Source organism: Echinops telfairi, unplaced genomic scaffold, assembly GCF_000313985.2.
Source record: "Echinops telfairi isolate 266 unplaced genomic scaffold, ASM31398v2 ScPeMD7_7410;HRSCAF=8448, whole genome shotgun sequence".
NCBI lineage: Eukaryota > Metazoa > Chordata > Mammalia > Afrosoricida > Tenrecidae > Echinops > Echinops telfairi.
In genome coordinates, this window is record NW_022111310.1 from 15414833 (window position 1) to 15429208 (window position 14376).

At 37.1% G+C, this 14376-nt stretch overlaps 1 protein-coding gene and 1 pseudogene across 1 annotated transcript in view; both read right to left on the minus strand.

The window, feature by feature from the left end:
• SHOC1 (shortage in chiasmata 1) overlaps nt 1-7022 on the minus strand; it is an 80759-nt gene extending 73737 nt beyond the window's left edge. The window contains 4 exon segments of the mRNA XM_004711035.2: nt 1687-1871; nt 2550-2637; nt 6543-6663; nt 6978-7022. Coding sequence (XP_004711092.1) covers nt 1687-1871; nt 2550-2637; nt 6543-6663; nt 6978-7022 — 439 coding nt within the window.
• Nucleotides 3898-4201, minus strand: LOC105979382 (annotated as a pseudogene).
• Nucleotides 7023-14376: the final 7354 nt, after the last annotated feature.

Consider the following 14376-nt stretch of genomic DNA (forward strand, 5'->3'; position numbering starts at 1 on the left):
GAAACTTCCTTGAAAGCAAATGCGTCTAACATTTCACCATTGAAAATGTAAACATTGAAAGTTACATCTATTGAAAGTATGTAAACATTAAAAACACAAATGCAAGCATTTCTTACAAGTGTTACACATGTTACGAGCCATTCCTTTATTGTCAGAAACAAGACAAGCCTGGTAAATACCACTGTTTTTATTGAACAATGTAATGGGAGTCAGCATAGTAAGACAAAAATGATATAAATACTGTAAGGGAAGAAACAAATGGTTATTATTCAAAGATAATATGGTAATGTGCATTACAATGATTAGAATTAACTACTATATTTTTGCCCGAATGACATGCCTTTTTTGGGTAGCTAATCCAATTTTTTTTAAAACATTTTATTAGGGGCTCATACAACTGTTATCGCAATCCATACATACACATCAATTGTGTAAAGTACATTTGTACATCATTCTCAAAACATTTTCTCTCCACTTAAACCCCCGACATTAGGTCCTCATTTTTCCCCTCCCTCCCCGCTCCCCCCTCCCTCATGAGCCCTTGATAATTTATAAATTGGTATTTTGTCATATCTTGCCCTGCCCAACGTCTCCCTTCACCCACCTTTCAGTTGTCTGTCCCCCAGGGAGGAGGTCAAACACAGTTCCTTTTAATCGTTTCCCTCTTTCCTACCCATTCTCCCTTTACCCTCCCTGTTTCGCCACTCACACCACTGGTCCTGTAGGGCTCATCCGTCCTGGATTCCCTGTATTTTCAGTTCCTATCTGTACCAGTGTACATCCTCTGGTCTAGCCAGTCTTGCAAGGTTGAATTCGAGTCATGGTAGTGGGAGCGGGGAGGAAACATTTAGGAACTAGAGGAAAGTTGTATTTCTCCAATATTTTTTGACATGTTGCTATGAAAAAAATTAGTGAAGTGTGCCTAAAAGAATACCTCCTGGTATTTTATAATATGGTGGTAGAATTAATATGAGAGTTTAGGAAAGTGGGTAGATATATAATAACAATATAAAAATTAGCTGTTATGTTATATACAACCAATAAAAAGCAATTGATAAATATAGTTAATTATAGCTAAAACAAAATACCCCTAAGAATATATCTAAACTTACGTATCATCTTTTTGAAGAAACTATTTAAATGTTATTGAAAACATTAAAGAAGACCTCTATAAATGAACAATAGGAGAGTTAAACAAACAGGAAGACAGAACAAGAGAAAAATTAGGAAAGAATTAATCAAAGAAATAATTCAAGAAAAGCTCTCAAATTGAAGTGCATGAGTACCTAGATTAAAAGGGTACATTACATGCCCAACCTAATAGAAGAACATAGGCCCACAAGAAGGCACACCGCTGTGAAATTTCAGAAAAGTGGAAGCAAAAATATTGTAAGTTTCCAAGGTGAAAGGGAAATCTTGTAAAATAATTTAAAGTCAGAATGACATTGAACTTCTCAACAGCAATACTGGAAACTAGAATAGAATGGAGTAATAGCTTTGAGATTCTGAGAAAAAATATTATTTCCAACCTAAAATTCTATATAACAAATAAAACTATCAATTAAAAGTTGGAATAGAATTAAGACTTTCCAGCCATGAAACCCAATTACATAGAAAACTCACTAAAATGAAAGTCTGTATATTGTTATTACATGCTCTAGAGTAGTGGAAGTAATAAACGTGTACCTTGGATCTGTGTCTGAAGCGCAGGGCACTTTTCGACGCAGTTGACTACTGCAAAGGCTTCTCTGTAGTCTTCACAGGCATACAAATCAGCTTCCTCCACTTCAGTTTGGGAGTTTGGGTTTGAACTTGGAACAACTTCCTCAGATTCACAATTAATCTGGGTAGGCATTCTTGTAACTGTTTTTCTGCAACGTTATACAATATGATTTTATGTATGTCGTGTTTTCAAACATTTCTATTAACAAATAGCATGTTTACTGAATATAAATTATTAAATTCCAATAGTTAAAACCGTAAATCATTCAACCATAGCCCCATCACTACAAGGATTAATGTAAACATTATGCAAATATATCAGTAATTTCTAAATACGGTGGAAAGCAGGTTCATGTATACAGCATTCTGTAACCTGCTCTTTTCTGCTAACCAATGAAATGTGAGCATATTTACATGTCAATCAATATATAGCCACTATTTATAATAAATGAACAGAATCTTATTGTATTGGAAAACCATACATAATTTGATCAACTCCCCATTGCTGAAAATATAAGCTTGATATAATTTCTTTTGCTAATATAGGGAACAATGCAAAGAATACCTTGTGAATTTATCTAATATTTTTCTGAAAATCAGTTTCCTAAAAACAAAAATGATAAGGTTAAATGTATAACATTTTAAAAGATTTTTTATATATAGCCAAATTGCCTCTTTGCTGTACATTTCACATCAATATCTGCTCCTCAAGGTCGTTCTCTTGACTTCTAAATTTCTTGAAGGAAGAAATTGTCTATTGAGCTTTTCTGTGTTCAGAATATAGATGGTACTTTGCTTCTTTCAAGTACGAGGTAAAAGACACATACTTCTCAAGGAAATCTTCCACAGAGAGACTTGATTTCCATTGATCCAAGAGTGAGTGATCTGTCAGTCCCCCAACTGAAACAGCCGTGACTAGAAAGTAGAATGGTAAACTTTAGGCTTTACATTTTTATTTACACTTCATAAAAGCACCTAATTTCAAATATTTAAATGATCATCCTTTATTACTATTAAAAGACAAGAAGCTGAACTACAGTCAGAATAATATCACTTTAAACCTATCATTCTCATTTTATAGTCTCTCTTTTGCTTATACAAACAGCACTCAAACCCCAGATGTTTGTTTTCACCAGCTCTTGTGGAACCTCATAAAGCCTTTCTTAACCAATGTAGCTCATTCTGATATATTCCTCTTGATGGGTCATGATGTACTTAATAACAACATATCTTACAATAATATTATTATGTAAATTTTTATGTAGCTATAGCTTGTCTCCTATATTAGAACCTTGTTTCTTTTTCATCTGTTATTTTTAATTATCTTAAGCCTTATGGTCACATAATTTACACATTTGTACCTCTACTTTATTCTTTCTAATTAATTGCTAAAAGCACCAATCATATATACAGAAGTTCAACAGTTTTATTTGTTTTTGAATAGCTGTTTTAAAGATATATCATAAAAAACGTAAGAATTATAATGCAAAGTTCAACCTGCTATCTCATGATGCTGACTTTTAAAAGCATCTGACCTTAGCAATTCTCTATAAAATGTAAAGTGTAGATATTTTTTATTTGATATCATACACAAATTGCAAGGAAATGCTTTTTGTTAAATAAGACAGTATTTTAGACAGGAAATCTTAATTAGATTATCACATTTAAAAGCAAAAAGACAAAGTAGTCATTGCTACCTTATTTTCAACCCTTGCATTTAAACAGGCTCATGAATACAAATTGACATAGGTGCATCTGGCTCTGTTCCATGAGGCAGTGTAGAGACTTTTCAGTATTCGAATATATTCATATAAACACACATGTCTAACTATAAAACCAATCTATAGGTTATAAGGTGGCATTCACCATCTTTGTGAAAAATTCCACATTACCAATCCAACCGAGTCTCAAAAGTCCAATCACATTTTAGAGAAAAGCAGTGATAACACTTGAACAAAAATTTCTATCACGTATTTAAAAGTTTGATCAGTCATTTAACCACAGCCAATCTTTAATTTATGACTGTCGAAACAAAATATTCTTATCAGTCATTCATGATCTGTTCTCTGGTGTATGAGATCAATTTAATATAGTACATGTTTTTTAAAAAAGTCACAAGACATTCCTATTTTATAATAATTAAGGCAAAAGAAAAATTAAGGCAGTGGCCAACTGTTACTCATTAGTAGCTTTCTTGAGATAAGCTATCAAGTCTGCCTTTTCCCCCTTCTTCTTAACGCCAGTAAAGATCATTTTTGTTCCAGGGATGTACTTCTTGGGCTTCCCCAAGTACTCATCAGTCTGTCCTCTCCTCAGGCAGTACCTTTACTCTTATTGGCATCTGTGTAAGTGAATACAGGGGTTTGACTGGTCTTCTGCCCAGTCTTGAGTTTGTGCCCCTTTCCCAACCCCCTTCAACAGAGTAGCACTTTGTATACTTCTAAACAAAAATATTCTTGCTCTTATCAATATCACCCATCGCAAATCCATGCTCTCATTGCGCACCACACCACCATAACCATCCAGAGGCCTGATGTCCCACACTCTAAGTCCAAAGATACCAAACTCCAACCCTTGTTTCTATATGCCATAACTAGTACCAAACTAGTATCAGAATAACCAACTGACTTAGAGGAATTTTTTTTTTCACCACCAGTGTTGACCCTTTCAGTTTGTTACTCTGAACAAATCACTTAACTTCAGAATCTGCGCCTCATTAAAAGATAAAGTTTAGTGGTTAAAAAAATGAGGAGCTGATGCCAGGAGCTTGGGTGGAGAGCAAATGTTTTGAGAATGATGAGGGTAATGAATGTACAGATGTGTTTTACACAACTGCTGTATGTATGGATTGTGATAAGAGTTGTATGAGCCCCCAATAAAATGATTTTTTTAAAAGTACAGGTCTTTTTCCTGACAGGTCTAGGAAAAAGAAGGTGAGAGAAGCTACTGATATGATGTGAGAGTGCTAGTTAACAACATTCATTGGTTACTATCTTTTTAAAAAAAATTATTTTATTGAGGGCTCATACAATTCTTATCACAGTCCATACATACATCCATTGAGTCAAGCACATATGTACACCTGTTGCCCTAATCAATCTCAAAACATTTGCCCTCTACTTTAGCCCTCAATATCATTTGCTCATTTTCCTCCTCCCTCCGCCCCCCTCCTGAACCCTTCATAATTCATAAAGTATTATAGTTTTGTCATAAGTTACCCTGTCCGACATCTCCCTCCGCCCTCTTCTCTGCTGTCCATTCACCAGGGAGGAGGCTATACTTAGATTCTTATAATTGGTTCCCCCCTTCTACCCCACATTCCCTTCACCCTCCAGGCCTCGCCCCTCTCACTACTGGTCCTGAAGGAGTCACCTATCCTGGATTCCCTGTGTTTCCAGTTCCTATCTGTACCAATATACATCCTCTGGTCTAACCAGACTTACAAGGCAGAATTGGGATCATGATATTGCGGGGGGAGGAAGCATTAAAGAACTAGAGGAAAGTTATATGTTTCATCATTGCTACTCTGCACCCTGATTAGCTCGTCTCCTTCCCAAAACCCCTCAGCAGGGGGGTGTTCAGTTGCCAACTGATGGACTTTCAAGGTGAGATTTACAGTGGAGTGGCATGCCCTTTGGGCATTTATTAGCAGCCCTGAAAGAACTTTGTAAGCTGTCCTGCCATACCTCTATCCTGAGCATTTCCACATGAACTGTAACCTGATAACTTCCACAATAAGCCTCATAATCGTGAGTGAGCATTGTCTATTAAATTTACCTCATAAATGTCATATCTCCCTTATTAATCTGAAAACTCTCTAAGGACAGGAACTATTTCTCTGCCTAATTAGGAGCTATATCCTCAATGCCTGGTATATAATACATATTAAAGGTTAATTGGCTGACTCCTCTAAGGAGACTTATCTCTTTCCTAAGTTCATGACTTAATAAAACTAAAATATGATATTTTACACATGAATTCCACGTATCACTACAACTTGAATACAGTCCTGACACTCTACAATAACACTGCCATTGAGTCAATGCTGACTCATAGTGACTCCCTGTGTGTTTTGGAGGCAGCAACTGTTTACTGGAGTATAAACCCCAATCTTTCTCCTGCTGAGCTGCTGGTGGTTTTGAACTGCTGACCATGGGGATTGCAGACCAACGTGTAATCACTGCACCACCAGGGCTCCATATAGCCCTATCTTATTATAATGCAACAAATGGTTACAATGTAAGAATATTTGTTTTGCCGGGGAACTACTTTTATTATAATTATATTTGTAGACATAAAATATATTGCATTAGTCAAAACACATAGGACTGTACAAAACAAAGAAATTCTAATGTAAACTATAGACTTTAGTTCATAATAATGTTGTACTGTTAATGCATTAATTATAACAAATGCATTTCACAATGTTGCTAACGAGAGGAGAATGTTAGAATATTTTAAGGTTTTATAATATACACCTTTTATTTATTCAAGTCAAATCTAGTATAAGTTTTCCAATTTCCTACGTTTTCCACCTACATTCTTTAATAAAAATACTTGCTTGACACAATGGATGGATGTATGGATTGTGATAATTGTACGAGCCCCCAATAAAGTAATTAAAATAAAAAAGTGGAGGGGTGGAAAGGAATAAAGGGAATGTGGGATGATGAATTGGAAAAAAAATACTAATTTACACTCCAAATTCTGATACAAATAAATGTAAGTAAATTAATAGGAAATCCCTATTTTCCTAATAATTTACGTGCTAAGCTATGAAATAACTTTTAAAAATTTTTTGGAGAAATGAAAGAACATACCTCTCGTCCATGGCTTCCTAAATTTATCATTAGTCACCCCTGCATGACTTTCATCTTGAAACAAACAGGAAGGAGTTTGAAGCAATAAAGCATTTCTGGTAAGTCTCTTTCTAACTACATTCTGTGAAATTAAGAAACTGAGATAAAATATCAAATGACACAGGACTATATAACAGAGTAAGTTAGGGGCTCTAGTAAACGAATCACCCAGAAATCATTAGTATTAGTTGATTGTTGTTGTTTTTAGTTATTTTTAATGTCTTTTCAACAATTTTCTTGTAGGTTAGGCTAAACGATGAATGTGTGTGAGTGTGTATGTGACAGGAAATTGGATCTCACTAAATATACATATATCATTTAGCAATATACTTTTTCAGTTAACAATGCAATGTGATTGTCTTAATTCTTAGTAAATTGGAAGTGAACTAATAATACCTCAAATACGTAGTCTATTGCATGATATTTGAGTGGCGAAAACATATCTTCTTTCTTTGAAAGCAATACAAACTTCAACAACTGGAAATTTAAAAAAATTAAAATTAAATATTGGTCAAATAGTAAAACTAGGAGCATAAAATCTCCTTTAACCAAAAAGTTTGATTCAATTTTTTAAATTAAAAAATATTCTGAATGATAAAAAAATAGCTACACATGTCTGGGGTCTTAAGGGCTTGAAGATAAACAAGCAGCCATCTAGCTGAGAAGCAACGAAGTCCACATGGAAGAAGCACACCAGCCTGTGTGATCATGAGGTGTCAACGGGATCAATTATCAGGTGTCAAAGACCCAGAACAAAAAAATCCTATCAGTGTGAATGAGGGGGAATATGCAATGGAGACCCAAAGCTCATCTGTAGACAATTGGACATCCCCTTACAGAAGGGTCCCAAGGAAGAGACAAGCCAGTCAGGGCGCAGTATAACATCGATGAAACATACAACTTTCCTTTAGTTCCTTAATGCTTCCTCCCCCCACTATCATGACCCCAATTCTACCTTACAAATCTGACTAGACTAGAGCATGTACACGGGTACAGAAAAGAGCTGGAAACACAGGAAATCCAGGACAGACAAACCTTTCAAGACCAATCATGAGAGTAGCAGTAATAGGAGGGTAAAGCGAAGATGGAGGGAGTAAGGGGAAACTGATCACAATGATCTACATATAATCCCCTCCCAAGGGGTCGGACAACAAAAAAGTGGCTGAAGGGAGAGAAACATTGTTCAGTGTAAGACATGAAAAAATGTGCTCACACAATGGATATATGTATGGATTGTTATAAGAGCTGTATGTGCCCCCAATAAAATGATTTTTTAAATTAGCTATACAAATAACATAATTTTAAATTTACCTTAAAGTAATAAATGCAAAAGTCATTGCCATCTAATTGATGCTGACTCGCAGCAACCCTATAGGACAGGAGTTTCCTGTAGTGAAACCCTGTGAGTTTCCGAGATTGTAACTCTTTACAGGATGGGGAAAACCCCATCTTTCTCCAGAATGGCTGGTGTTTTTGAACACCGGACCCTGGTGGATTGCAGCCCACCTTGTGACCACTACACCTCCAGGGCTCCTAGAAAGTCATATGCAGTGACATAAAAAATGTTCATGGAGTTTCTCATTTTGCTTTATACATTTAATTTGTTAGTTTAAAACTATTTAATATAAATTGTGAAGTTCAGCCAAAAGAGCTGATGTTCACAAGATTGGTAGCTTTCCTTTGATAACCATGTTTTTGAAATTACTTAACTATGGGCAGAACTCTGTGCTGAAATGGTGGAATAGGATCTGGGAAACTGTTTCCATTCTCTTACTGATAAAATATAAAGACTGAAGTCAGAATCCCTTTAAGAGCTTAGCTCATTTGAAATAAAGCAACTGCAATATATTGCCCTTAGGTCGATTATTGATAACTCTATCTGCTGAAGCTATTAAGTAAAATTTAGACTGCTGACTTAGTCCAGAATACTTCTCAATTATTTAAAAATCAGAGCAATTTAGAAAAGTTATTTTAAGATAGAGTCCAGTTTATCAGCTAGTTCTTCTTATTTTGACCAATCATTTAAAGTATCTTTGGGAATTTGAATGTAAGCTAGAAGTTTCTATATTGTAGTATAAGTTTTTAGACAATGAAATAAACATTTAACCCTTATTATCTTGCCTTAGTTCTGTTATATTTTTTGAAGTTTACCTATTTCTTTACTATGACCGTGGATCAAAAGACCTAAAGATCTTGTGACCTGATGGGCTAGGAATTTATTCCTTTATTTAATTATCAAGTTAATATTCTAAAATGGTCAACTTGTGGATTAAAAAAAATAGTAGTCAACTTTTGAACACCCAGAACACAATTTTATTGTATTAATGACTCAAAAGACTTACAATAAGATTTCCAATGAAAATAAATGTAAAAGTTACCTGAATTATCTTTAATATTGCTAGATTCTGTGGCACCAACAAGTGTGGGAAATACATTGTTGCCACCCATTTTCATTTTTCCTTAAACAATGTCAAAATGGCATTTCGATCATTTTTATTGCTTAGTTGACTTCAAATCATAATGATGTTTTGTATAACAGAATGACATATTGTCTAGTCTTAAACCATCTTCGTGATCATTAGTATGTTAGAGTCTATTGCTGTAGCTACTATATATAATTCTCTAACTTATGGGGCTCATCTTCCACACTGCCCGGAACAAGATTCCCTTTTAAAGTATACAGTATTTATTGGCTAATTTTTGAAAGTAGATCAGTGGGCCTTTCTCCTTAGTCTGTCTCAGTCTGAAAGGTCTATGATACCTGTCTATCATGAGCACGGTGGCATAACTTCCAGCGTAACAGAAATATGCAAGCCACTACAGTCTGGCAAACTGATGAGACGAATGATCACTTCTTTGAAGATATTTCAAACCCTTACACTAATAAACCTTTTCTATATAGAGTATTGTTGCTGTTTCAAGCAGATACTGATTCTATATGTCTATTTCTTGATATTGCTCTTTCGGAAGAATTCTTAATCAGACTTCATTCTAGAAGTCATTTCAAATAGAAACTCAACTATACAAGTTTACCCATTCAGGCAATCGACTGCCATCATTAAAATTTTTCTTTTTAATGAAGCCTAATATTTCTAACAGCTTTGGTTCCATTCCAATAATTTGTTGCACTGAAGTCAATTGCTTAAATTTGTGTTAAATATTTGGTGCTTAAATATGGTTCATTACATATATTTGTAGAATTTCTTTGCTAATTTTATTCCATTGGCCTTATTTCTAAGATCAAAGCCATGGGAAAACGAACAAAATTTTGGTCAGTAGGAAGCCACTTAAGAATTCTAAAACTCTGAAGTGGGTAAAGGGAGACGTCGGACAGTGGAAGTCGGGGCAAAATAATAATAATTTATAAATTAGCAAGGGTTCAGGAGGGATGAGGTGGCAGGGAGGGAGAGGGGAAATGGGGGAGGAGGCTCAAGTAGAAAGCAAATGTTTTGAGAATGATGATGGCAACAAATGTACAAATGTGCTTGACACCATGGATGCATGGCTGGTGATAAGAGCCCCCCAAAAAATGATTAAAAAAAAGAATTATAAAATTCTGAACTGCAGTATTTCCTAGTTGGTTTTTGTTTTCCTTACCTGCTTCTAAAGATGTTTGCTTCCCTGGTGCTAACTCCTGAGCTGGACCTATTGGGTCAAACACTCAGTAATTAGGTCAGGCTCTGGGTCCACACGGGGGGGGGGCAGGCCATGTGAATGGCGCCCTGAGACGCTGCCCACGAAGCTTCCGGCGGCTCACCCCAAGGTCACAGGTCCTGGTGCCCGAAGACTTCCGTCTCGGGACACCTTAGGCAGGGTTACTAGGGGTCAGAAACCGTCCGGTGGTGGACTTGTTTTGTTTTGGGATGGGTGTGTGACCCTCCCCCTCCCTGCTGCGCGGGAGCACGACGTCACACCGGAGGCCTCGGCCCGCCCCATCCGGCACTTCGGCCTCACGTCGACGACACAGCCTGGGGTCCGCGCGCCACAGTGGCCGTCAAACAAATGTTTGCCAGAAATGTCGGAGCTGCCATGGTTCGTGCCTTCTAGAACCTTCCTTTCCCCTGACGTCAGAAAGCGCTTCCCTCCCCTTTTTCACCCGGCTCTCAGGGAAGTACCTGAGGTAACACTGCCGGCCACCACCGTCCCTCTCCAGAGAAAACGCCGACCCAGCCAGGACAGGTGACCTCTGACCCTGCACTCTGCTCCTCCATTGGCCATTAAAGCCCCGCCCTGGCTGGCTCCGCCCCCTCGGCTCCGGCACTTCCTGTCTGTGGGTGCCCACCGCTTAATCGCATCCAGGGCGATGTGGAGGTGGTCCCGGGAATACGCCCTGGGGAGTGAGTGGCAGGAGCCCAGTGGGAAGGGCCAGGAAGACCCAGGCACGGGTGTGGGCTTCTTGGGCAGGGGTGGCTCCAGTGTTATTAGCACTCCTAGCAAAAGGCAGCAAGGCCAAGGGCAGGCCAAGGCAGAATCCTTCCAGAGGCGAAGTTAGAGGGTTTAGTAGCAACTAAACGTGTTCGGGGAAGGAGGAAGCAAGAGGGAGAGGCAAACATGAGTCAGGTGTCTAGCTAGGAATTGTTCGTGTCTCGATGATAGCAGGACATTTCAACAGCATCAGATGATAATAAGTTTGAATCGAGACAAGTGGATTACACTTAGTTTGTCAAACACCCCCCCACCCGGACCCCCCCACACTGGACCTACCTACCTATCTATCTACCTACCTACCTGGAGAGGAAGAAGAGCTGCTGCTTTCTCTGTATTTAATTCTTGTTATCCTTTCCATGATATTCCTGGCATCAAATGCCATTCTGGATGATTACAAGAACACGCACTTATGTATGGGTGTCATTCAACTGTAAATATAATTATTACTGAAATACTAATTGTGAAACGTTACTAGCTACGGCACATTATTTTCTCAAATTATCATGTTCATTATTTTGTATAGGTCTGTGCAGTTTGCTTAAGTGACAGGAATTAAATGTTTGGCAAGAAACAATTTTAAGATTCTTACCTGGCCTTGAAGTACATTATTTTGTATTCTTGGGATATTTGGTTTTATTAAAGTCCATTTTCATTTAAATAATTTTATAAAATTTACAAAAGCAAAATATGTAATACTTAAATCATACAAGGACATTTACAGAAAAAGTAATCCCTATTGCCACTATCACCATCTTCACCTCCACTAACACCAGGTAGACAATGTCAACAACCATATTCATACAAATTTATACAGATGTGCATATTCAAAGTTGGTTGATTATATAATAATGTGTAACTTACTTTCCCCACTAAACATCATATCATAAACAGCCTTCTAGACCAAGATACATAGATCTAACCAATGAAAAAACACAAAACAGCTGAATAATATTTTACAATATAGATGTGCCATAATTTATCTAAACATTCCATTACTGAAGAATTTAGCAGATTGTTTCCTGGTTTTTACCTCTATGATGCTTTGACAAGTATTCTTGGTTATTGACTCCTGATTCTTTTCACTGCTATTTCAATGGCATAGATTCATGTTGCAATTCATTTAATAGATATTGTCATTTTACTTTCAAAAAATTAATAGCAATTTTCATTAACAATATCTGACAGGAAGCATTTCTTGGAATATGCAACATTACTGAAGCTATTGTTCCTTAAAAATTTTTGCAAGTCTGATGCATAAAAGTATGATCTAATTGTTTTAATTTTTCATTTATCCGATTATTGCTATGCTCAAACACTTTTATGTTTATGAACTTTTTGGATTTCTTCTACTTAGAATTAACTTACTTATGTGTGTGTTTATTATTAATAAGGTCAGCCTGCTGTTATATTGGGTAAGTGGTTGGCTACAAGTAACAGAAACTTCCAAATTAACATAAATAAGGGAGACACCGGACAGTGTAAGACATGACAAAATAAAAATACTTTATAAATTATCAAGGGTTCGTGAACGGGGGGCGGGAGGGAGGGGAAAAATGAGGAGCTGATACCAAGGGCTCAAGTAGAAAGCAAATGTTTTGAAAATGATGGATGAAGGCAACAAATGTACAAATGTGCTTGACACAATGGATGGATGGATGGATGGTGATAAGAGTTGTACGAACCCTTTAAATGATTTTAAAAAGAAAAGAAAAAGAAAACATGTGGAAGGAAAAAAAAGATATACTTAATTTCTTTTTCATGTAACTGAAATCCAGAGATAAAAGTTGAGTAACAGCACTGCTAGCTGTGCCCTACAAAGTTCTCAGGAACCCATACACCTTCCAGTTCACTTCTCTGATATTTCTGTGTTGTGGTCCTTGTTTCATAGTCTGAGGTAGTGATGTCTATGTTTTGGGCAGCAGGATGGAGGAAGGAATGACAAATAGGTGCGGAAGGAAGGAGAGGCCAAAGGCCCAACATTTCTTTATGTATCTATAAAATTGTGAAATGTAGTGTTCATACAGAAAAGTCTATAGGACAATGTATGGTTTTAAAAATTATTTTAAGAAACATGTATCTTTCACTGCAAGAGAACAAACAGAATCAAAAGAATTTCAGAAACCATCTGTTGTGATTACACAATTTTCCATAGAGAATGATATTCTGTCAGAAAGTAATCATTGCCTTACTTTTCTTTAAATTGACAATTCTGAGCAATATTGTTTTGCCTATTTTGAAATCTTCTGTTCATATTATTTTGGCTATGTTTCTTCTAATAAGTATATGCTGTATGTATGTTAATTAAGTTTCATTGCTGAATAGTATTCCATTGTATAAATAGGAGGGAAGTTCAAAAAGTTTGTGGAAAAACCACACCAGACTCACTGCCTGTAACTGCTTATAGGAGCAGCTAGCTCAGTCTTTCTCCTGCAGGGCTGCTGGTAGTTTTGAACTACCCACCATGCAAAACAAGTCCCTCGTCTGCCACCAATCAGGCCTTGTTTGTTGTACACTGGTATGCACTCTTAGCAGAACCTCTAAATAAAAAGCTTGATTAACAGGCTGACCTGGTAGGGCAAACTCCAAATGCACTATCCCCCTCACATAAAAAAGAAAGCAAAACAAAAAAAACAACGAATATCGTCTTGATTTTTTATTCCACTTGACAAGCTTTTCTGGGTGAGGTGATGATGTGTCTTCCACGGCTTGATGGATTTTTGCCTTCAGGGCTATAAGAATAGCACCCTGTCTGGTCACCAGTAATGGCCTTAGAAAACACTGTCTGGGTCGCTTTGGAGCTGTTCTTTCAAAGCACAGCATGTTTCCAGTTGCGGCTCTTTTTCCTAGTCGGTCAGAACCGGAGGCACAAATTCGCAGCGACCTTTCTCATTCCCAAATCTTCTGTTAAAATTCACTAAAGTGAGCTCCAAGAGAGTCCACATAACTTCCCCATCTCTTCAATGGTCTGTCGTCAGTCTTCAAGCACAAGTGCTTGAATTTTGTCACCATTTTCGTCCATTAGGGAAGCTGATGGACATCCAGACGAGGTTTGTCATCAATCAACATTTCACCTATTTTGAAACAAGAAAACCACTCAGACACTTGAGGTTTTGCCATAGCACTGTCCCTGTAAGCTATGTCAACATCACAAGAGTTTCTGAGGCATTTTTCCTGCGCAAGAAACAAAATTTCACAGCTTCATGCTGTTCTCTTAAATTGGCCATCCCAAGAAATGAGGTTCGAGGGAAACTGCTTTTATGAAAAAGTTCACAGTGACCAGAGAGAACCTTCCCAGGCAAAGCCAGAGAGTGCACTAACTCGGAGCCAAGTAGAAAAAACGCATACTATGAAATCTTCGCCCAGTGGA